The 25,674-nt window shown below is 44.3% G+C and overlaps 1 protein-coding gene across 1 annotated transcript; it reads left to right on the top strand.

The window, feature by feature from the left end:
• Window positions 1–1,588: 1,588 nt before the first annotated feature.
• LOC144933852 (AP-2 complex subunit alpha-2-like) lies at window positions 1,589–25,033 on the top strand. The gene is made up of 22 exons (XM_078859065.1): window positions 1,589–2,103; window positions 5,150–5,218; window positions 5,666–5,808; window positions 6,636–6,829; window positions 7,241–7,370; window positions 8,192–8,293; window positions 9,021–9,129; window positions 9,625–9,775; window positions 10,454–10,622; window positions 11,340–11,477; window positions 12,399–12,581; window positions 12,787–12,884; window positions 13,029–13,260; window positions 15,438–15,611; window positions 16,643–16,821; window positions 17,805–17,887; window positions 18,006–18,096; window positions 20,092–20,214; window positions 21,383–21,499; window positions 21,644–21,713; window positions 22,162–22,296; window positions 23,690–25,033. Exons 1-22 carry the CDS (start codon window positions 2,037–2,039, stop codon window positions 23,765–23,767), a joined length of 2,835 nt encoding a protein of 944 aa, XP_078715191.1. The 5' UTR covers window positions 1,589–2,036; the 3' UTR covers window positions 23,768–25,033.
• Window positions 25,034–25,674: the final 641 nt, after the last annotated feature.

Raw genomic sequence — 25,674 nt, 5'->3', positions numbered from 1 at the left:
TATCCAAGGCAACAAAAATATGCCAGGCGAAATGATGCCAGGCCAAATGTGATGTAATACCAGAATATTGTATGATCTGATAATGGACAGAATATGATCCCATTATCCAGATTTGTATCCATACTAAATCCATACTAACGACTGTACATGTCGAATCCCATACGAACCAGAGACTGATTCCGTGTTAGGATCACTGATTATAATCTCTGCTTCCTTTATGATGCTATCCAGAGTTGTCATCCCATGACTACAGCCCCGATTGGGTGGACGGTAATTCCCTCTGCCCCTTCGCCTCTGTGAATCCACAGCACAAATTAGCCTTAAAGTATAATACCTGTCGATTGCCCTTTCAGAGTTTGTAAAAGCATACAAAAGCACACCTCCATTGTCAGTCTGCGCGAATAAATGACACATTTTGCCCATCTTGGCTTCGCAGACTAATATTGTCCACCAGCATTTGTTTTCGAGCGAGCAACATCTTCAACCCAGTTTAACCCATAGACTTTCGCGACCAATATCATCCATAATAGAGTTTTTTTTATGGGGGGGTTAGATCGCGTAAATATATAAATGTGTCGTTAAGGTCGAGTGGTGGCGGGTTTAACGACACATTTATATCTTTACACGATCTAAACCCCCCCCCCCCAAAAAAAAAAGACCCGTCCCTTCAACCCAGTGTCATCACAAGTTTCGATGTTTGGGGGCCTGCCAGCGGTCGTTGACAAAGAGCACTCCGCATCGACCATCTCTTGGGGAGTCCACAGTGAGAGATTGCGGGACCCCCTTCCACCCAACGAAACGACAGCCAAGGCTGCCAAGCCCCATCACTTCCAGCCAAGTTCCATCAAAGTTCAAAGTTCATTTATTAGGTATAGCCCTGTGAGCCATTCGGCTCTTGAATCGGGTGCAACCGCAACAAACAAAAAACATGAACAAGAAAACATCTTAAAGTGACTATGTGCAAACAGAAAATCCAAGAAAAGACAGCAAAATATTGCAGAAAAATCACCGTACACCAACCTTGTGTGCAAAAATCCCAGTGGGATGCAAGTCAAACAACAACAACCACAAGACAACTTAGATTAAGGCCATCAGTCTCACTCCGTACAACAAACAAACATGGCTAAACCAATACACTTTTCGAAATCAACAAAATAAAGCCATGAAAGCAATGAAACAGTGATCATAGGAACTGTGACGGAATCTTCACAATAAACGACAAACAACATGTACTACCAAAACCCTGCAGCCATAGCTGGCTGCATGAGTCACTCCACAACAGCAGGAGCATCAATCGGAGTATTATAATTTTTCAATGCACCTTTAAGATCAGCACACTAAATCAAAACACAGGTCATACTTTGCAGCGATCATCCGGAGCGAAACATTTCATTTTAGGCCACTGAATAGCACTGGCAGCTAGCGGTGTACAACTCCTCATCACTTCCAGCCAAGCCCCCGACACCACCACCACAGCAGCATCATCATCAGCAGCAGCAGCAGGGGAGGAGGGGAAGGGAGGAGGAGGAGCTGGAGGCGGACTCATTCGGGCATCCCCTCCACCCGCCCCTGCACGACACATCTCTCTCCCCTCCCACTTCACCATTGACCACTTCGCTTACGTCGCTTGCGTCTGCGACGTGGAAACCTCCACCCCCGCACACCAACAACCACCAAAGCAACCACCGTCGTCTCAAGAAGAAGAAGATACCGACGGAGCGTTGTGACAGAAACACGAGGAGGAGAAAGAGGTGGTGGTGGGTTTGGTGGGTGGTAGGAGGAGGGGGAGGAGGACAAGGCTGACTGTTGCAAGAGCCAAGCCACGTTCGTCCGGCATAGACGAATCTCCGACGGTCCGTGCGCCACCCGTGGGGGTGGTGAGTGGTTGGTGGTGGTGGTGGTGTTGGTGGAAGAGGAGGAGGAGGAGCAGAGAGAGAGGGAAGGAAGGAGGGAGGAAGGCCTCGACTCGGGGTGTTTTTCGAAGTCTCGGCCGTGGTTGCAAGGGAGCCAGGCTCGGCGCAAGCGACGAATCCGAGATGCCTGCCGTGTCCAAGGGGGACGGCATGCGAGGGCTCGCCGTCTTCATATCCGACATTAGGAATTGTGAGTCTGGCTTTGTGTTGTTGCTGTTGTTGCTGTCGTTGTTGTCGGTGTTGTCGGTGTCAACGAGGAGCTTTGGATCGTCTTATCACGAGGATGTTGTTGGCTGTGACTGACTTGTGTTTCATCCGTGGGGGAGCTGGTAATGTAGCGGTCAGCGCTACGGTCACGGGCATCATCACCAGGTCGACGATTTATCTGAACCGGTCCTGGGCCCTCCCCTTCTAGGTCGACTCAGCATTAAATGATTAGCTGGTGCGGTGTGTCGTAAACACATCGCCACCGGGGAAGACAAAGGCGGTCGGGGCGTGGTGTCGCTGGCCGCCACCAGGTCCCCCACCGTGTGTCACGGTGTGTGTCACGGTGTGCGGCCCTTCATAGCTGGTGGTGGTGGTGGCGGCTTCCTCGCTAAGGGCACTTGCCCCCCAGCAGCCTTGTCGGGGGCTACACGGGGCATCTTTGTCTTTGTGCGCGGGGCGTGGTGGGGTTTTTGTGCCGAAGCCAAGCGGCCCAGTCCTTTTGTGACGGGGGGGGCTTTTACTTTTGCTGCCACCACCACAACCACCACCATCAGCAGCAGCCACCACCAGCAGCAACCACCACCACCAGCAACCACCACCACCAGCAGCCACAACCAGCAGCCACAACCACCACCACCAGCAGCCACAACCACCACCACCAGCAGCCACAACCACCACCACCAGCAGCCACAACCACCAGCAGCCACAACCACCAGCAGCCACAACCACCAGCAGTCACAACCACCAGCAGCCACAACCACCACCAGCAGCCACAACCACCACCAGCAGCCACAACCACCACCAGCAGCCACAACCACCACCAGCAGCCACAACCACCACCAGCAACCACAACCACCAGCAACCAGAACCACCAGCAACCAGAACCACCACCAGCCACAACCACCACCAGCAGCCACAACCGCCAGCAACCACAACCACCATCAACCACCAGCAGCAGCCACAACCACCAGCAACCACAGCCACCAGCAACCACCACCACCAGCCACAACCACCAGCAACCACAACCACCAGCAGCAGCCACAACCACCAGCAGCCACAACCACCACCAGCAGCCACAACCACCACCAGCAGCCACAACCACCACCACCAGCCACAACCACCACCACCAGCCACAACCACCACCAGCTACAACCACCACCACCAGCCACAACCACCACCACCAGCCACAACCACGAGCAACCACAACCACCAGCAGCCACAACCACCAGCAGCGGCAGCAGCCACAACCACCACCAGCCACAACCACCACCAGCCACAACCACCACCAGCAGCCACCAAAGTGTTCGTGGGGAGAGATGTGGAGGAAAGTCTAGGCCACGTTCGTCTTCTCGTGTTCGTAAATGAATGTTTAAGAACAAAAAAAACCTCCTCAACGCGGCTTGACACGACCGCGATCACCACCCACCACCATCACCACCCACTAACCACCATCACCACCCACCACCACTACCATCACCAACCACCATCACCACCCACCACCATCACCACCCACCAACCACCATCACCACCCACCAACCACCACCAACCACCATCACCACCCACCAACTACACGGACCAACTTCCTATCATGCAGTGGAGGGCCATTGGGAGGCTGTTGAAGTTGGGGGCCGTGGTTTTGACTTCACCCTTTGCCTGCTGCTTCTGCTACACTTTGGTTGACGCAGCTAAATGTAGTAGACGTTTAGGCCAAGCTTGGAGTCGGGTTTCTGGTCCTAAATTAAGTGAGATTTTAGTCCTAAACGTAACACTGGCCCCGTTGAAGAAGCCAAAATGTAAGTGGTGTTGTTACCCCCAGACTAATTGGCGAATTGTTGTCGTCTTGTAAATGAGGTTAGGTCCTAACCTAAGCCTGACCCAAACATCATTTTTAATTAACCCATCTCAAATCGATAGAACCCCTGCCATTTACACGTACCACTGATCCATTACGGTAATCACGGCCGAATTCTTGGCTTTAGTTTCACACAGAGCCGCCTTTCCCGAGTTAATATCACAACTCTTAACCGAATTGTGGCACAACTAACGATAACCCTGCTTTTCCAGCTGCTTTATGTTGATAAAAAAGGGCCCAGTCCATTCCGTTAGAAATGTTGATGGAGAGCGGACTAATTTACGGCTACTTCATATTTTGTCGAATAAAATGCATTCGTTGTGTGTGCGGTGAAAATGAGTGTATGCTGAGATAAGCTCCATACGAAAAATTGAAACCGAATTGAAAATGGCCGTTAAAGATAAATAATTTGGTGTTAGAAAAAAAAATTAACACGCTTTTATTAAACGTACAAAAAAGTCAAAAAATTCTGTTCAAGTATTTTGCATTATATGCTTTTATATTTCCTGACATGTAGTTGTAATTGACTGAAAATAAAAGCGTGGGGCATAACATAAGGGACCGTGGGCAATTACAGCCAACGTTAGTTGACCGTGGACAATTAGACCTAAGCCGAAACATGCCATATAAAAATTAATGTTTAAAAATATATATTGTTGAATTTTTATGATATAATATAGTATTGTCATGAGTATGACATAAGTATACCAAGTTTGCTGTCGATACCACATTGGGAAGTGGGTTAAAATTGAGTTCCAAGATTTGAGGAGCTTGTAGTAGTAATTAAAAGGCACTCAACTCACTGGGTGTATGTGAATACAGTTTGATTGGGATACACCTCGCTGTTCCTCTTCTTTATGGAAACCCGGAGACTGTAAGTGACATTGACCCATTTTATCTGCTAACGTGCCTTCTAAAGCACTTTCACTTCTAGTGAGATCAAACGAAGCTGAGATGCTTAATGAGCCAACTTACACCTTACAGGGCTCTGGTGATGCAGGGGCATGTTTAAACACATCTTGCCTCCCAAGTGCAGTTTTGCGTTCAATTATCTGAAAACGTCTCGTCCGTTACGTAATGTGTAATTGTCAATTTTTGTGGCGTACTGTGTCTTATTAGTATTTTAGTTTGGAAATGAATGGGATTTCCTCTCTCTTTGTGGATTGTTTATTTTCAGGCAAAAGCAAAGAAGCCGAAATAAAAAGGATCAATAAGGAACTTGCAAATATAAGATCTAAGTTTAAGGGTGAGTGTTTTTACATACTCCGAAGTCAAAGATGCCGTATACGTACGTGTCTGTCACTACCGTTGCTTAAAAAGTTGCTCAGCAACTATTCTTTTCTCAGGAAGAGATAAACATTTGCAACGGGAAGCAGTGCACGAGTCCTGCTTTGTCCTTTTTCTGTTTACCCTTGTATTCAAGTTTCTCTGAACTAGTCTTGTTTTTGCAAGCCTGGAAAAAAAATGTGTCGTCAATAGGGGAAACTGTCATCACGTGGCCTCTTGGTTATTTTTATTGAACGTAGGCATAGTGGTTGATAAGCATTCCCAACAGCCACCCATATGTCCACCGTTTGGAATAGCACTAAAAATAAACACCACTTGCTCCTGGCATGTTTGAGAGCCCCCCTTCTCTATTGATCTGCCAACAAAGTTTGTGCGGGGGGTTTCCCCCCCCTTTATCCTTGAGCAGGAGACAAGCCATTGGACGGTTACAGCAAGAAGAAATATGTGTGCAAACTGCTCTTCATATTTCTACTGGGACACGACATCGACTTTGGCCACATGGAGGCCGTTAACTTGCTCAGCTCGAACAAGTACACCGAAAAGCAGATTGTAAGTCAGGGATTGTTTTCTACGATGAGCTATGATTTTAGAAACTAATTTTATTCAAGTTTTATTCTCATTCGTTTATATTGTAAATGGAATTTTCCTGTAACTAGCAAGTGTTCATATTGGATTTAAAATACAAGACGGAAGTTACATTTCTGAAGAAAATGGTTACAGCCAAGGTGTCTGGCTATGCATTAACACGCGAGATATGTACACCCCTTTGCGTTAATGACTTGCTTTAATGTATATTTCCTTGTAAAAAAAAATAACCTTTGTACGTTTCCGACATGTGACATAGAACGTCAGCAATGCAGGAATTTACACAGCTGTACTTTTAAAACTGTTAGAAGCAGTGTTGAAAAATGAAGAGAGAAAGGCATTTGTCATTTAGAAAGACATTTTGCGTGGTAGAAACCTGTTGGTTTTACTTATGAAAAATTAAAGCAGATGTTTGTCCTGTCGTGTTTAACTTACTTGAACTCTGAAGACGTTAAGCCCCCCTGTTGTTGCTGTAAAGTGAGAATTTGATTTGTTGCTTGCACGATTATAGTACATTTTATTTGCAATGCCTGTATCTACATCCATTAGTGCACACAGCAGCACTATTCAGAGGGTGCAAATTAATCTCCTGTCAGGACTACTTCCTTGTAAAAAGTTTATGAAAAACCTAAAAAATGGTCTGATTTACAATGGCCATCTAAACAGAATTTGTGGTGGAGCGGGGGCGACTGGGTGCGCCTTCGTCTTCTTGCGCTCATCCTTTCCATCAACAGCTGAAAACCCGATCTACGACAGGACATTATTGTATCTAACAAAATGCGTTTTTGTAGGGCTACCTATTCATCTCGGTGCTCGTGAACTCGAACAGCGAGTTGATCAGGTTGATCAATAATGCCCTGAAGAATGATCTGATGAGCCGCAACCCCGTAAGCATCTGCCTGGCTCTGCACTGCATCGCCAACGTGGGCAGCCGAGAGATGGCCGAAGCGCTGGCTGCTGAAATCCCAAAGCTGCTCATCTCTGCGTGAGTCCTCTTTCTTCGTCAAGGTCATCATCAGCGATGATCTTTCCGCTGCTGGATGAAGACCTTCCAAAACCGTCACCATCTCTTGTCAGTCTTGCGAAGCAATAATCCATCTAGCTCCTGGCACATGAGCCGATTTAATTACACCACCTCAGCGGTGCTGCAACAACATGAAAATAATAATGTCCTATTACCGTAACATGTTGTGACTGATGCGATTGGGTGGCTATGAGGATCGAGATAGAGTTGTGTGCAGTGTCTTAGACTGCATAAATACTTTTTAGATGAAGTTCGAATTAGTCTGGTTTGAAACATGTACATTTAACTTTTATGGGTATCGTCCACTTTAATTACTTATCTAAAGAAAATTGCAACTTGATAAAAAAGAATGTCTGATATGGCAATGTGCAGGGACACGATGCACGGTGTGAAGCAGAGTGCTGCGCTGTGCCTGCTCCGTTTGATTCGGGGCTCCCCTGAGCTCGTGCCGCAAGGTGACTGGGCATCACGTGTCATCCACCTCCTCAATGACCAGCACATGGTAAGACTCTTTGCTCATGCTAGACTCCAAAGCGTTGTTTGACTCTTGAAACAGCTTGGATCCGCATTACATCCTTTTGTTATATGTTGATCATTTGTTTAATTGAGTCGCATGCTTCTAAGATTACGAAGTAATGCATTGTATTAAGTAGGCATTTAGTGATTCACTCTCCCCAGTGATTGATTGCATTGTTCACGATTTGGGGGTTATAATTCAGTTTAAGAATAAATTATTTTTGGTCAAATTTTGATCCTGCCTCGTTTGTATTATCCCATCTTTCTGTTGCTTATATCGAACTGTATGATTCAATTGATGTATCTCGGGTGTAGAAATCAAATTTAATCAATTAATTGTTCTTCATTTGGAGGCACTCAACCCAGATGTGGCCCACAAAGGCTGTTGGAGTGGTACGCCCGGCTATGGCCCGCCGAGAGATATAGCTCGCTGAGACATGTTGCAGATTAGTGAGATGAAAAAACAGGATAGAGATGAGAGACCTGAACACAAGAAGTCGAGATTAGTGGGCGCACGTACAGACTTTACGATGTCAGGATGCTGTGTGATGTCACAACGTCTGCATGCTTCATCACGTCACGTAGCCTGCCAGAACACGCTAATTTCTCGGTCGGCTGGAAAATATCGTTCAACCTCGAATTAGTCAATGCATCATTACGTGCTTGGCATTACATTTATTAGTGTACCACCGAGATGGTTTTCACAGGCCTCCACAGCAAGTGCTAGCGATGAGCAGTGGTGGCTGAGCGTGTTCACGACTTACGTGGCGTTGGCCCCTTGTGCGGCCGCGTGTGTGCTGGTGGCAGGGGGTGGCTACGGCGGCGGCGAGCCTCATCACGGCGCTCGCACAGAAGAGCCCTGATGAGTACCGCGGCAGTGTCTCCCTGGCTGTGTCGCGCCTCAGCAGGGTGGGTCTGCCGACAGGTGTCCCTGTGCTTGTGTTCATGCAAACGGGTAACCGTATCGTTACAGGGGGAGGCAACGTAACAACGATATGGAATGGGATTTATATTCGGATGTACATGTATAGCTTTTTGCCAGTTCGCTGTTGGATAGGTGCCTCCCAACACTGTGTGGGCCATTTGATCATACTTGAAGCTGGTCCGTGTGGTTATGTGAAAGTAAGAGCATAGAAGTATTGTACAATAGTGGATTTTTACGTACTATCGTTTGCCAACCAAAACCATATATCCCTGCAGCCAAAACACATGATGCATGGTGGTCGCCCATCCAAACACTATCCAGGCTGAGCCTGACTGAACTTCTGATATCTACGGGAGATCGGGGGCATTTTCACATAAGAACTAATTTATCTGATTTGTACCTTGTCTAAAACGCTATGTGACACCTAAACTGAGATTATAGTAAACATATATTAAGACTAACCTGTTCCCTGCAGTTCACTGCCAATATCGATTAAATTAATAATATAGGTTTGTGGTCTTGCCAAGAGAATGTTTCTTTTAAAACGGTGCAGCTGCTTGCTATTGAGGCACATCAAAGTTAGCTCTGTTGTTACCTTTAATGTTTCATGAAACATTGCTGTCCTATAGCTGGAGCTGGTAGCACTGTGCAGACCTATACGATTGCTTCTCGTCACCCTACCATTAATAGTGTGTTTATTTGTGCCATCAGGTTGTGACAGCTGCTTACACAGACCTACAGGATTACACGTATTACTATGTTCAAGCACCATGGCTTTCCGTCAAGTTGCTCAGGCTCTTGCAGTGTTTCCCGCTGCCTGGTAAGCAAAAATGTGTGGACTGAAAATATTTTAATAATGTGAACGATAAGTACATTTATTTTATAGGAATAAGCATTCCAGATTTCGTTTTTAAAGCACATTGTGTTAGAGCTTAGCGCATCTGAAAAATCATCTTGCAAAATTGAAAGTGTGTGACTGAATGTTTTAATGTAATCTCTTAGAGCTTTTCTCAAGGGCTATAGCATAACTCCTCTGATGTTGAGCGATCACGTTTTTTTCGGGTCTTTGAAGCTTGGTGACGCACAGTGAAATAACATATATACAGTTTTGTGTTTTCACATTAAATAATAATATTTTACTTATAATTCTATTTGCTTCCAGACCAGTATCATCCAATAACATTTCATTAAGCAAGCACTATGTTATAATATGTTGATGGGTTGCTATATGGTATTGGCAGCACTGTAAAGAAACAATAGGACCATGTTGAAATCGTTTATTATAATAATCTAATACTTTGTTGCTGGCAACCAGAGGAAACGACCGTGCGCGGTCGATTGAACGAGTGTCTGGAGAGTATCCTCAACAAGGCCCAGGAGCCACCCAAGTCCAAGAAGGTGCAACATTCGAATGCCAAGAATGCCGTACTCTTCGAGGCCATCAACCTCATCATCCACCAGGATAGGTGCGTTTCAACCTTCATTGTCATCATTACCATTATTATCATCATCATCACCATTATTATAATCATCATCGTCATCATCGGCGTCATCATTGCTATCATCATCATGAAATTGCCGTCATCCATGCCAATGTTATATACTGTGCCTGTCATGACTACAGCATGGTTTGATCATGCAGCTAACATAATTGAGTAGTTTGTGATGAAGCCAATTGAAATCCAATAGGATAGTGATGTTGCCCAAGAGTTTCCAAAATTCTTGTTTGACTAAGTGTGTTTATAAATACATTTGACATGCCAGTTCTTGTTAAGATGAGGGAGCAAAGGCTAGACAAGGCAGGCATGTGTTTCAAAACAGTTGGACCAAAATTGCTAGAGGTCAAAACCTAACATGTACTATCTTGTGCCGACTGCCTTGCTGTTGAACTCAATTTCCTTGATACAGCTATCGTGCTGTGACTGTTCCACCTGAAGACGGAAGCTTGTGTTGCCTCCGAAACGTCGTGATTTTATTTTAATTTTACTTTTATTAATTTTAATTTTTTACCTACGTGACTTTACCGAAAAAACCTAAGAATATCAATTTCTCGTATTAATGTCACAAAACCGCAAGTCTGATTTCAAGGCGCAGAGCTAATTCGTCGATCAGCACATTTCTAAAGATAAACTTTGTGTGCACAGTGAGCCAAACCTGCTGGTGCGCGCCTGCAATCAACTGGGCCAGTTCCTGCAGCACCGTGAGACCAACCTGCGCTACCTGGCCTTGGAGGGGTTGTGCCTGCTCGCCAGCTCCGAGTTCTCGCACGAAGCTGTCAAGAAGCACCAGGAGACAGTCATCACTGCCCTCAAGGTGTGGCACATGTGCACAATTCAATGCCATATTATCGATGCTGCGTAGAAAATAAATGTGCGCAGTAGTTGGCACTCTGTTCGACGAACCCGGCAAATCGACGAGTTACATTCCCCCCTTCACCAACCTCTACTGACCAAGTGTGGTGAGCTATGGGTAAACAACCCCATTATAGAGATGGTTTAGGGCAGCCTTAATTCAGAAATCAATTGACAAAAGCGCTGCAAATCTATATAGAATAATACAATAAGCAGCTTTCAGCTATAGATGAAAGACGCAGTGCATCTTTTGGGTATTATGATTCTCATGTTTGCCCGGTATTTGTTTGGCTTTTCCAACAATGGTAGCTGCTACTTTGTAAATGTATTGTTAAATGGTCATCGTTTATGGTCATCATGCTTTTTGACACTTTTTATAATGAGCTGCATGGCAAAACATACATTTAAAAGTGTTTTGTATTGAATAACATAAAAAAAAATCTGAAAACGGCTTTATGTATTATGTATGTTGAACTTCTTTCGCACCGTACATAGCCAACCGTGCGAGTTGGAGGTGCGGGGTGTAATTACAAATCGAGAATTTGTTTAATTAAAAATTTTTTGTAATTATTTAACTCGACGAGCAATCCCAACCGACCGAGCGACATGCAGCGCAAATTCGTTCATGCTGAATACGTTTCTGAAGGCGTGCTCCCGCATGTAACCCGTGTACCGCTAGACGGAGCGGGACGTGAGCGTGCGCCAGCGAGCCGTGGACCTGCTGTACGGCATGTGCGACCGCACCAACGCGCAGCAGGTCGTCTCTGAGATGCTGGGCTACCTGGAGACCGCCGACTACTCCATCCGCGAGGAGATGGTACGCTGCGCACCCACGTCTCTTCCTTGTACTTTGAAGGTCATGCTTCAAAGAGTTGTATCAAGCACAGTTTAGATTTCCAATTTAGTTTGTTCTCCGTTTGTTGTGTATATTGTCTATACCAGTGGTTCTCAACCTCGCTGGACCCGTGGGCCACCATGTACTAATAATCGATTTTTCTAAATTAAAACGAGTCTAAATTGGAGTGTCTGCAATAGTTGCGCAGACTTCTTCCCACGGCCTTGCAGACCAACAGTGGTCCGTCCACTAACCGCAAGTTGGGAATCAGTCGTGTTTTTGGACGTTATATTTAGTCTGCACTCCATGTATTCCTCGGAAAATATCTCAAATACCCTTTTGTTGTGGCACCTCCTGATACACGGTATGGGAGGTACCCTATAAATAATAATAAAATAATGATGAAAAGATGGCTGTGATGAGGGCTTAACCTCTTTTCCCTTCATTAACCTCATACAGAAACCAATATCAATAATTAAAAATGTATTTATTTAATCAAAGAAGCCATTGTGTGTGGTATCATGGCTCGTGTTTTTTTTACATTCTAAAATTTGCATACCACCTCTGCGGCCCATCTGGACATGGCCGTGAGGTTTGAAGCTGTGCTTGTGACTAGGCCTCGGCAAGGTAAGGTAATTTACCCTTTTTACTGGGTAAAAGGGTAAAGGGTAAAGATGTCGACATGCCAAGGGGTAAGTTAAAGGGTAGGGTAAAGGTAGGCTCGTTGCTTTTTACCTTTTACCTTACCTGCTAAAGGGTAAAAGGTAGGGTAGAGTGATTGTATTGTGGTAAGGTAAAAGGTAGGGTAAAAATAGGCTCGTTGTTTTTACCTTTTAACTTTTACCTTACCTTGCCGAGGCCTACTTGCGACGTTGGTTTGCCTTGCCGGGTTGACGAATGCAGGTACTGAAGGTGGCGATCTTGGCGGAGAAATACGCGGTGGACTACACGTGGTACGTGGACACGGTGCTCAACTTGATCCGCGTGGCGGGCGACTACGTGAGCGAGGAGGTGTGGTACCGTGTCATCCACATCGTCGTTAATAACGACGAGGTGCAGGGCTACGCCGCCAAGACCGTTTTTGAGGTGAGAAGCGTGCGTATGTTTGTGTTGACCCCATGTGCCTCGCTTGAGCTCTCAAAAGAGCTGCTTCTTGGACAAAAGTGGATCGTTTAAGCGCAAATTATATAAATAAGCAATTAATGTCACGCATTATGTTCGAAATAGATTAATAGTTTGTCGAATCATAACGGTAATTAAGTAGTAACATGTTTATTGTTGCTTGTTTGAGGCCCTGCAAGCACCGTCGTGCCACGAGAACATGGTGAAAGTGGGCGGGTACGTGTTGGGTGAATTTGGCAACCTCATCGCGGGAGACCCTCGCTCCAGGTGATGCCAACACCTCTGCTGCTTATCGATATACATCATCAATTCAAACATCATTCATTCGGCCACATTGACAAGTTGTTGCTGCTGCAGTTTAATTAAGACCCTTGGATAATCATCGGTTTTACCCTGTCCTGATGCCTGCAGCCCGATAGTGCAGTTCAACCTGCTGCACTCCAAGTTCCACTTGTGCAGCGCGTCCACACGTGCTCTGCTGCTGTCCACCTACGTCAAGTTCATCAACCTCTTCCCCGAGATCCGCAGCAGCGTGCAGCAGGTGCTGCGGAGTGACAACCAGCTGTGCAACGCGGACGCAGAGCTGCAGCAGCGCGCGGTGGAGTACCTCACCCTGAGCAACGTCGCCAGCACCGACGTCCTGGTGAGAGCCCCTCCGAGCGTGCAGGTGGTGCACCTGCACGGGGTGGGGTGGGGTGGGGTGGGGGGGCACTTGCCGGTGCAGCCCAGTCACCGAGCTATGATTAAAGGGGTGGGGAGGGATTGAAATTGGATCGGAGGCCCCTTTTTATTTGTCCCACCAGAGCCTATGCCAACCTGAGACCCCACACTCCCCACACCATGTATAGTCTGGCTTAAGACTATGGATCCTTTTAACCGTGAGTACATTGTACCGTATGCTGTATGTTCATCGTTATTGAGACATAGTGTCGTGCCACTTACTATAAGAGGATGGTGTAACTTAGAAACGACAGATTAAGCTCTTTTTGGTTCATATCTAGGCTGTGTGTGTGAGGCTGTCCGTAATGAGTTTGAAACTTCGAAAAAAAGACTTTCAAATCACAGTCAAGTGTACTCTAATTGCAATGGCATCCACTGACAGATGCTTTAATATTGACACTGCAGTGATATCATTTGATCAACTTTGACTGTTGCTTAAACATTGCTTTCTCATGAACAAAGTTTCAAACTTCTATCGATGACACGAAAAGCATAGGTGTCTTCACGATGATTACTGTTAGCTTATTGCAATTGCACCTTGCTGTAATGATCCACATGTTAAATGAATCTGCAGTAGCTCCATTTCCAGCTGCTCTGGTGTGCAAAGATGATCCACTTTGTTGAGCTATCATTTGTGGCCAAGTTGCTTCTGAAAAAGAATCTTAATAGCTCAGTGGGCTTTACCTAGTAAGATGAAAAAATTAGTTGAGTTTTATTTGTATATTGTTTTAAGTGATTTGTTTACCCTTTTCTATACTTTGCACTTGATCGTGTTTTTTAATTGTTTGTAACGTTCTGACCCACCCCTACTGGACATCCGTGAAAAAGAGCTTCATGGCTCATCGGATTCCTCCAGTATAACTAAATATGCTGATTCCGAAGAGGTTCACACGCATTCATCTAAATACACCACTCTGAAGGTGGCTTCCGAACAGCCAGTTTTAGTGAGTTTGCAAAGTACGTCCGAGTGCCCGTGTACGTGTCAAGAATTATTTTTGCACAAACATAAAAGAATGTGCCACGCAAAACCAGTGGGTTTGTTTCTACTCAATTCTGTATTTTGCACATACTTCACACACAACACCAACCAGTATCACCCACCTCACACTTGGTTCTTTCACTCTGGATCGAACCAGTTGGGCATGCACTGTTATCCAGTTTTTAGGTTTAGGATGGTATCCAGATAAGACAGCCAACAGGGAAGTTTTTTTTTTACTTGAACAAGAGGAGACCATGATATTAATTAAATAGCAATGCAAATAATACGTGTAAATGTAACAAATGACCGCATGGCATTGATGCACAAGCACAAATAAAAAAAAATAACCTCACCAAGTTTGATGCACACTGCTTAAAGCAAAATTAATAGGTCACCTTGTATTCTTGGTTCTTTCAGTAAAGTCACGTAGAAGGGAAATAATAAAAGAATATAAATATGATCATTTTTATTGTTTTATATTTATATTATTTTATTTTTTCCCTTCTACGTGACTTTACTGAAGGAACCAAGAATATGAATCTCTGCAGTCACGAAAGCTTTAAATCAAAAGGTCACCTTGTGTTTATCTAATGAAGAAGAAAAGCATTTGTCAAAAATATTAACCGGTGTATTTTTCTGCCATTAGACAGTTTTAAGGATTTGTGCGGTGCATTTTTTGTCCTTCGTTTTTATTTCTTGTTATTCTGGTGATACTATCGTCATTATATCCCATTGTCAATCCACCTGCTGTAGGAAGGCCTCCTCATACGATGCGAGTCAGCCTACCCTGATCGCTTCGCTTGTTGTCAGTGCAGGCTGGTGATGCGGTTGGGGGGGGGGGTAGGCAGGACTGGATCAGATATCACCCGCCATCTGCCCTAGCCATGGCTAGGAATCGAACATAGATCACCAAATTTACGTGTTGTTTTACTTCTTTTGCACTGTACATAGCCAACCGTGCTAATCGGAGGTGCAGGGGAAGGACAACAAAAGCAGTTCTAAAGAAATAAGTTATAATGCAACTATGCCACAGCGTCACCCCAGTTGAAAAGCAGCGTTCCCGCTGGCTGGGGAGCACAGTAAACTAAAAATGTTGTGTTGCTCCGCTCCTGGTGACACAGGCGACTGTTCTGGAAGAGATGCCACCTTTCCCCGAGCGCGAGTCCTCCATCTTGACGAAGCTGCGCAAGAAAAGGGGCACCTCCATCACCGAGCCCGACGATGCCAAGAAACCCTCGGGGTCGGAGGTCAACGGAGGCTCTGAAGGCACGGCACCACCCAGCTCCCTGAAACCGGTACGACCGACCTACCGCTTGGCACCGTCGCTGCCCAAATCTCGGCTAGAACCTCTTCATTCGCCTTCACCGTTGTTCAATACAAAAGTGTGTGTTTTTTTTGGGACTCTGAGTAATGATTGTTGCGTGACCGACTGATATTTTAATTTGCACACATGATAAGATAGATTGTAAGAGTTGCGCGTTCATAAATGTACTTGCTTGCAGAGCTGGAATTGAGCCAATTTATTTGCAGAACCCAGTTTATGTGATGGCTTCTTGGTGACCATTAACTCGCCAGGCTTGATAACCCGGTTTAACCGCTGGCAGTTTCTTCATTGCAAACCCTAGGGTCTTAACGATGCCAGCTCAGTTCTCTGACCCCTTGAACCACCCGGCCTCCTTGAGCTTTCAATAAACGTGCTTGTGCTCTGACAGCAAGGTGGCACTGTATAGTTGGGAGCATTGGTAAAAAAAGTGGTCTGAAAGGAATGCACTCATCCTTCAAGTCCAGTTCATGTTTAAAAGCAAACTGTATGTGTGTTCACAAACTAAAAGAGTGCCAAGACCTTCTTGGCAAGAGGAGATATTTTAATGCAACCCTGTAAAGCCAATAGAAAGCAAAACAAAAAGTTTTATTTATGAACTACAAACAGGGCGTTTGTGTAACCATATCAAACAAAACTCGGTGACCTTACCCTGTTTAATAAAGGTCACGGAAAATAAACTTTCAGCAAGCGAGAGTTACAAAGTCAGGCCTGCTGAGAACGGGAGCTGGATGCAGCAGGGAAAAACATGTTGAAGGATCCAGGAACCTCAAACCCAAACCTACATTTTGCAGAAACAAAGTTCTAATGCAGTACTACCATTCCAGTACCCCTTATTCAGCAATTAGGATATTTTTTATCAGCTTTCCATTTTGTCGCCTAAATCGACCCACCAAGCTTCTAGAACCGACAAGGCCGCGGGACACGTGACGACAGGCTTATTTGATGTGCTTTGTAAGCGCAGCATCGTTGTAGCTTCCTGGCGGTCGTTCCTGTACTTGGCAGCCCATGCCGTCTGTTGGAGCCGTGCATGTGCCGGTGGGCTCTGGTCCCGGGCTGGCGGGACACAGCGGCGCAGCCACAGGTGGCGGCAGTGGCGGCGGCTCCCTACTGGTGGACATTTTTGCAGATGCCGCGGGCTCCCAGGCCGGGGCAGTGCCTGACATCGAGGAGAACTTTCTTAGGTGAGCTGTGCGACGCGCTTGGGACGATTTTCAGCTGCCAAGGCAACGTGTGTATTTTATGGGCAGGGGTTGGCCGCTTTGAAAAAGTGTGGGGTTTTATGTTTGTGTTCACGTTTTCACATTGGCTATGTGTCGTGGGCCATCGGTAGGTTGTCATTCATTGCAAGATGGTTTTGAACGTGTTGGCAAACGTTGCACGTTCCTGTGATAACGATTGTATTAGTTGCAGCGTTGACGGTATGCGTAGTGTTGTCGTTATTGCAATTTGACACAGATATGTTTTTGTAAGAGATCTGCTTCCAAGCAAATTGTAGTGTTATGTTTAAATTTAAGTATCTAATTAATTTTAACACAGTGGCCCATTTGTCATCCATAACAAAGTCAGTCATTTTGACATTTTTATTATGGACAGCCCACGTACAGTTTAACCAACATTGTATGAGATATAATGCACCGTCATTCATGAGCACCTGTCTGTACTGGTCCACTGACAGTACTAAAACATTTAGTGATTCATGTAGTTGCTATTATTTCGTTGAGGTCAATTTGGCGCTCAATTTAAATGAGTGTTCTTTCTTACGGTGCAAAAATCTGGTGCAGGAGGGAAAAATGCTTCAACGTGTTTTATGACATTAACAAGGAAAGCAATGTGTTACACAATATAGAAACACATAGGCATACTGTGTACATTTAATTACACGTGTATTGAAACCTCTCCTCCCACAAAGGGGAGGATAAGCCTCATACCATACATGCTCACCTTTAATGTGAAACGCATCATCAGCCTTTGCAAGAGGAGAAGGGCGCACTGTGCGGTCATCATGACCGAATTTCTGCTCTTCAGAGCCCCAACTGAAACAAATAAACAAATCGAATATAATTGGAATGATTCATCGCCGCCTCTTCATATGAAGAGACTAAGCAAATGCATTTATTTCATTGTGATTTGTCATCGCGTCCCTTCCACGCTCTTTTTTTTGCAGGTTTGTCTGCAAGAACAATGGTGTCCTGTATGAAAATAGCTTTCTTCAGATTGGCGTGAAGTCCGAGTACCACCAGAACGTCGGTGTGTTTGTGCACGTCCATTTCTCGCCGAGTTTCAGTCACTCGCATTGCATCCCACCCTGTGTCAACGACTTAATGACGATGGTGCACTGTGCACTCTGTGTGAATGAACCGTGCAGGCCAGGTGTGTCTGTTTTATGGAAACAAGACCTCCAGCCAGTTCCAGAACTTCACTCCCACCATCGCATACCCAGGAGACCTGCAAGCAAATATCCTTTTTCAATCAATGAATTTGCTAGCATGCATTTATAATATTTGCATGGTTAAATATTACCTGTTGCTGTAATTAAGCGATTTATATGCTGTGCATGTATAAAACCAGGTACAATTCAACCACTTGAACATTTCTCAGACACTGAGGCAGTGTGGGTTTTCTGAACACGAGTTGGCTGCTTTGGAATGTGTCAGGTTTATTTATGCCCACATTCCTCATTGTATGCATCTTGGTCTATTAGTAGGTGATCATCATTGCAATATAATTTAAAGCGTGTTCGAACATTATGCCACATCATCCCTACCTATACTTAAATCTCTCCACCAGCTCCTAAATTAGAGTCCTGGATTAACTGCGAGAATGTCATCACTAAGATCCTCTACGGACTCACCCATGCCTACTGATCGCCTCTCATCTCACTAAAATAAAAATAAAAATTACTTTTTATTTTACCAGGTAATGCCCGTTGAGCTATGTAGCTCTTTTTCAGAAGTGTCCTGGCCACAAATGATAGCTTTACAAAGTGGCGGCTTATCGCATGCCAATCTATAGCAGTCAAATACTCTGAACGCATGTCTCTAAATGTGGAGGCAAAAACGGGAAGGCCTGGAGAAACAACACGACCATGAGGAGAGACGCACATGCAAACTCCAAACATACGGGCGTCAGGGTGAGGATCGAATCCACGACCTCACTGTATGCCAGGCGGGGTAGTTAACATCTTGCCACCACGGCGCCCCACAGCACTACTGCACTTGCTCTCTCTTCCAGTCTTCTGTCAAAGCCGCAAGTCAACCTTAGCGCTGCGGAGATCGCTGTGTATCCTCTGTGGCCCCTGTACTTTGGAATTCCTTGATGCCATTTGGCAATCGGTGCTGTTGACTCCCTGCCCCTGATCAAGTCCAGGCTTACCAACTTTCTCTTGCATTCCAACTTTTGCCCCACCTGAATTGTAAACTGGGCTGACTCGTTTCTGTCGCCATTTAGTTAATTTTAGGCTGAACCTTGAAACCGCGCATAGGCTTGGCTGCACAAGTTTTTTTTTTTTGTAGAATATTCCTCGCAGACAGTGCTATAGTGACTTATAGTTATTTCCAATTCTTTAAAAACCACGTGCACCCAAGTACAATGACAGTAATTACACTACTGACGATGCGCTCCCCAAATTTCACCAGGCTCACTGTTCATGAACTCTTGGAAGTGCTTGCACAAAGGATAGTAACATCTCATCCTGTGTTCTTGGAATCAAATTTGACATTTTGAAAAGTAACTGAATGTCCTGATTCAATTGTAATACACATGAATAGAATGTCCCTTAACCTGTACCAGCATGCCAAGCTGTGTCATACAAATGCATGACATGCTCCATATATCTGCCTGATATGAAATACATTTGTATATGTTTATACAAAATCTTATCTGCCTAATAAAGTAAAGCAGTGAGCTGAATCCAGGTTAACATCAACACGCTATATATGCTCTTTGGTTCTTTATTTATTTTATTTTTCTACCTACGTGACTTTACCGAAAGAACCAAAGAGTATGGATTCCTGCAGTCACGAAAGCTTCAAATCAAGATCGAAGCTATATATGTATATTAATGAGTATAGAAATAAGTCTCTGGGCTATATATTGAAATACGGTACTTTGTTGTTTATTGTGTGGTTCCAGAAACCGCAATATGTTAGGGTACATCTTGTGCACCAAAAATGGGGAACATTCCTTTCAGAAATTTAGCACATTTTCTTATGTATGGATATCAATGTCCACTTCATTCACTTGGCAATACACAGTGCAACTTCTCAGGAGGTGGATGTTCCCAGTGTTGGCAGTGGCTACAACAACAGTCACCACTATGTGGCGGTGACATCACTACGGTACTTGTGCCAGGCTAGGTTCACTTTGAGGCCACGGTAAATGTTGAGACAGTGGCACACGCACCTGCGTGCATCACTCCGGCCCTGCTACATCCTTGACTGTGGAGACCTACAGCTGATAATTACCCAGAAGGCCGTGCAGCCCCAGGTGGATGCCGGTGCCCAGGTACAGCAGCTGCTTCGCGTCGAATGCATCGGCGACTTCACAGAGGCGCCTGGCCTCACTCTGCAGCTGTGGTGAGCGATTCTCATCCCACATGCAACTCCTTCACTAAATGCACCATCAGCTCAGACGAGCCACTCTACTTAAACCGGGGGTAAGGGACCTTGTACTTACGGTCCAACAGGACTCTCAAATCTTCTACCTTTGGCGTTCTGCACTTTAACACATACCTTAGCGTTGTCCACTTAGAACGTTAAAAACTATTAGGGCTCGCATTTACCACACATGTACACTCACTTATGGGTTGATGTTGGTTTGAATTTTTGTTATAGATATGCAGCTAAGATGCTGGAAGTGATGGATATATAATTGTTTATGTATTGTTTGCAGACATTTCTAAGTGGTAGGACTCATGTGGATGTCGGCTATTTGAAATTACTGAAATATCATCTGCTTCATAGGTCATAGGATCTCCACACCTGGCCTAAACTAAAGCAGGAATTGATTGCCAATTAAGTAACTCAGTTGGTCATAGGAACCTTATGGCGGTACCCCGGGGTTCCATAGTACCCCGGGGTTCCATAGTACCCCGGCTCTCGAATAATGTCCGTGATGCAGTCATTTTAGTCTGTTGATGGTCGGCGATGAGGCAATCGACTCATCTCGCGCTGTACACGATGCACTACGTTCAGGGTTTCAGCGAAATCGTCCTCGCTGCGTTTCGACATCGCGGAGTAGCACCACTGATTTCGGATTGATTGGTTCCCCAGTCGCGGAGTTAAGTAACACCCATGGGAAAAATAGTGTCCCAGAAATAAAATATTTAATTGCCTCGGCAATTTTGTATTATTTGGTACCCCGGGGTACCACCATAAGGATCATAGATTAATCTTGTCTTTTGTAGGATGCTTAGATACCCTAGATACACACAAAAATGTACTGATGGTCTTTTTCAGCTTTGGAACTCTTGAAACGTTTGCTGTTTGAGGCCAAACAATCACAATTGCACACGATAAAAATTTAAACATTGAAAGTAATTTCATCTTATTGCCTTAATGTAAGAATTGCACTATGTATGTCTTACTCATTCTTATGAGTAATGTTTACACTATTATTGTACGAGTTTTTATGATTCTGATTGTAATCACTGTGTAAATGTGGACATCATGCAATAACGTTTATACTCGGTTGTTGTTTTTTTTTTCCCCCTTCCGTTCGTGTTTCTCTTGCTCTTGCCTGTAGGCATGGTGGATCCGTGCAGCAAATTAGCCTCAAGTTGCCGATAATGATCAACAAGTTTTTCCAGCCCACGGAGATGAACTCTCAAGACTTCTTCGTTCGGTGGAAGCAGCTCAGCAGGTAGTCTTAAAGAGGCAATGTTCATCACTAAATGATGCTTACTAATTAACGGTACCGGATATATTGACCTTGTTTATATTATTGATCGCAACTTCTTCGCAATGAAAATATTTTTGTTACAGTCATCATTTTCTTTTGATGCAGTCCCCAGCAGGAGGCCCAGAAAATATTTAAAGCAGCGCATTCCATGGACACTGAAGTCTGCAAAGCCAAGGTTTGTGGCTGCATTTACCCATAACCCAGCTCCAGTTGTAAAATGCCACTCGAGCAATAACACTTTTAGCAAATTCCAATTCCCCACATGTTATCACCACTTAACTATGATAAAGAGCATAGTCCAGAATACACATGTTCTTTCGTGTACGAGACTGCAATAACAGTGGTGCATAAGCCCAAATAACAATAACTCACAACATTCAAATGTTCATTAGTAACACTGCCAAAAATAGTAAAAATTATGTGATTGATGTTGTTAGGCAATTGCCCATCTGCTATGAAGCTGCATACTATGAAGACGAGCTATATCCTGAAAAAATGCCTATTATATAATTGATCCTCCTTAGGACAGCATTATTGACAGATATTTGGTTTTATTGTTGGCTTCTTCCCGAGTTCCTGCAGGATTGGTGGTGCGTTACTGTGTGGTTTTGCTGTGCACTCAGCTGCTGGGCTCTGGAATGGCCCTGCTGGAAGGCGTGGACCCTAACCCCGGCAACTACGTGAGCGCTGGGATCATCCACACCAAAAGCTTACAGATTGGCTGCCTCTTGCGGTTGGAGCCCAACATGCAGTCGGAGGTACTAAACACATTCTGGCAGCTAATGCCTCAGGGTAGGCTAGCAACACACTACATAATTGGTGTCGGCAAAATCCCACTGAAAACGTTTTTTGTACTCGGTGTGGCTTTCCTGAGTAAATAGCGCGCGTTTGACGCACTACACCTGGAGAGGCTCCTCTAGAGCAGTGCTCCTCTCAAGCAGTCCCGGGTGTGCTGCATGTTCATTGAGAATTGTAGGAAATGAAAGAACCTCATTTGTTCACAAGCTAGGACAGACGAACTCTCTGTGCCATTCAGTGGCCGATCCAGCCTCTTACCCCCTCCCCCGCTACACTCGACCTTCCATCCTCCATTGGCCCTGGTTCAGTACGGCACAGCTGTCAGCCCCCCACCCTGGCCTTCTCAACTCCCTCCACCGCACATAAGTAGTTGAGTAAATAATGCGCTAGATTTGAAGCTTTCGTGACTGCAAGGATCCATACTCTTAGGTTTTTTCGGTAAAGTCACGTAGGTAAAAAATAACAATTAAATACAAATTAATAAAAGTAAAATAAAAATCACGTTTGCTGTATCATGTACTTGATACAGCAAGCGTGCTGTGACTGTTCGACCTTAGGACGGAAGCTTGTGTTGCCTCCGAAACGTCGTGATTTTTATTTTACTTTTATTAATTTTTATTTTACTTTTATTTTTTACCTCTGTGACTTTACCGAAAAAACCTAATAGTATGAATAATGCGTGACAAAGATCGAGGAAGCTCGAATTTGTGCCGTGGAATGAAAGAGGTTTAGAAGCACTGCTCTGGAGCACACAACTGAATGTTATTCTTGCGTGTGTGTTTGTTTTCTGTAGGTATTGCAATGAGTGTTTCTTGTGAAACACCCAGCTTTGTTGTGTCATATATGTTTTCCCCGGTTGTGTTTATTGTGATTAGCACTGTTGGCTACGTATGGTGCAAAAGAAGTTCAACATACATGCTTTGGAGTACGATTACGTTTAGAGGCTGTAGCCCCAATCTGCATGGTTTGGTAATTGAGTTAACATCAGTAGCTCTTCATGAATCTGGAACAATTTGGCATCGTGTTTTGCAAGTAACATCTATTTTTCTCTCAATTGTCTCTTAAATGGCATCGATTGCTTGGAAATACGTTTGATAAGTTTTTTACTCAGTCTATATGCTACGTATTGATTTGTGTATTTTTTGCCCTTATTCAAAGTTCTGATACGCTTGCACTCTATACGATATTTAGTTTGACACTACATTCTATATGCGTTGTTGTGCAATTGCCTTTTTTGTTGGATTGCCCTGTAATTGGGATCTCACCAGGTTGAACTGAATTCCTGATTAAGGCAAATGCGCCACATTTGACACGTTGCTTTGTTCCTCTCGCTCACTCCCCACCCTCGCACAGATGTACCGTCTCACCATCAGGAGCAGCAAGGAGTCCGTGTCGCAAAGGCTTTGTGATTTGCTCGCTCAGCAGCTGTAGGGGTCACCCCTGGCATGAGGGAGAACTCGCTTTTTTGGCAGGTGGAGCTAATTCATCTCAAACTAACACCATCAAGTAGGGGTGTCGACATTAACCATGCAGTTCTATTATCGATCATCACAGGCAGGCATATGAAATATTGTATTTTTTACATTTACATCGAAAAGCAAAGTCAAAATGTTTTGTTGATATATCGAAGTGTATTGTGGGTGGAGTTGAGGCTCGGCGGTCACTGTGCTTACCCTGGTCCCCTGGCTGTACTGCGTTTTGCGCTGGCAAATACGTGGGACTCTTCTTGTGTGACATTAACAGGTGTTTTGTACACTTTCTTAAGCAGATGTTACCTGCTTTCATTTTTTTTTGGCTAAGCAGAGCTGCTCGCACAAGCGTGGTCAGTCGTGACTATGAACGCTGATGATCGTTTGCGTGTTATATGTTGGCTAACGTGAAAATCGGTCTGCTTATCCAGTTGGAGTTCATAGCTCGTCCATGGATGCCTCTTGTGCTAGCCAGGATGTCATTTATACTGGCTGTAAGGGCACATGTATGTCGAGTTCTTACAGCTTTGTAAAGCTTACCAGCACCATTCCATTTTGTCTGCTTCAATGGCATTAAGAACTGGCCATTGTTGCCAATATATGCCAAGTCCCATTCCATTCTGTAAATTAGCAGTACAGTATTTTTTAATTGACATTTTTTTAACCAAATGTAATTGCCAATGCTTAATACAAAGCCTTTTTAGCTGTAGTTTTGACATTTATATATGGATGTGCTTGATGGAAGAAATGAAAACACTATAGTGTAATTGTTTAACTTTTACAATTGAAGATACCATTTGAAATGACAGATTTTAATTTTAACTACACAAGATAGATGAACAAAAAAATGCACATTTAAGGAAACGTGGCCATTGCCGATGAGCAAATTTCACATTTACAAAAAAATCTGTTGAAAGATGCATGAAATGCAAATACTAAATTCATCAAGTAACAAAATAGCAAGTGGTCCATCTCATAATGCAGAGGAGCCGGAAAGATCCACGTGATCACTTGTTAGGCACTTTGCTCGGGTCTGTCGCCTTAAAGTGCCATAAGTGTTCTAAATTGTATATGTCTAACGTGATTAAAAATATTTATCATATTAACTCATAATCCCATTAGTTTTAAACTTGATCTTATTGTATGACTATATAGGTAGTTGATATATTTTTGGTTGGACTCTTTATTTTTCTTTCCAAACCTGCATTTATAAAGTGACTTCCTTTTACATGACAGATTTTAAGTGGATTAATCAAAGCATATACACACGAGAAAAAAAATACGCGTTTTACTTTACACGCAACTTTACAGACACTTCACCTGAGAAGTAAGTTCTCTAAGGTTCTTCAACCAAGATTTAGACATTGCGGAATAATGAAGTTTGAGTTGCAGTACGAGGAGAAGAGCGTCATTAAACAGTGGCTTCGGAAAGATTTTTACATTTTTCATGTTCAATGGTATTTTACATACTCTTTGGTTCTTTCCGTAAAGTCACGTAGCTGGAAATAAATAAAAATCACGACGTTTCGGTTGCAACACAAGCAATCATCATCAGGTGGGAAAACCACAGCAAGAGTTGCCGTGGCAAGAGGTGAAATAGGTAAGAAAGGGGGGAGGTGAAAGGGGAGAGAGGGGTGGGGTAGGGGGAAGGGAGCGCTGCGTGAGCGCTGTGGTTTTCCCACCTGATGATGATTGCTTGTGTTGCGATCGAAACGTCGTGATTTATTTTATTTCGAACTACGTGACTTTACCGAAAGAACCAAAGAGTATGGATTCCTGCAGTCACGAAAGCTTCAAATCAAGATTGGTATTTTATCATTTCAATGTATCATCTTGACATGATTATCACTGTAGGATATTTGATCAATT

Source organism: Lampetra fluviatilis, chromosome 8, assembly GCF_964198595.1.
Source record: "Lampetra fluviatilis chromosome 8, kcLamFluv1.1, whole genome shotgun sequence".
Classification (NCBI taxonomy): domain Eukaryota; kingdom Metazoa; phylum Chordata; class Hyperoartia; order Petromyzontiformes; family Petromyzontidae; genus Lampetra; species Lampetra fluviatilis.
This window is presented reverse-complemented; position numbering and strand designations above follow the sequence as displayed.

What these genes read in the sequence shown, in the direction of transcription:
- LOC144933852 (XM_078859065.1), top strand. Translation starts at nt 2,037, where the DNA reads ATGCCTGCCGTGTCCAAGGGGGACGGCATGCGAGGGCTCGCCGTCTTC. An exon ending in CACCCAGCTCCCTGAAACCG is followed by an intron (nt 15,612 to 16,642) that starts GTACGACCGACC and finishes TGTACTTGGCAG; the next exon opens with CCCATGCCGTCTGTTGGAGC. An exon ending in CGAGTACCACCAGAACGTCG is followed by an intron (nt 17,888 to 18,005) that starts GTGTGTTTGTGC and finishes TGAACCGTGCAG; the next exon opens with GCCAGGTGTGTCTGTTTTAT.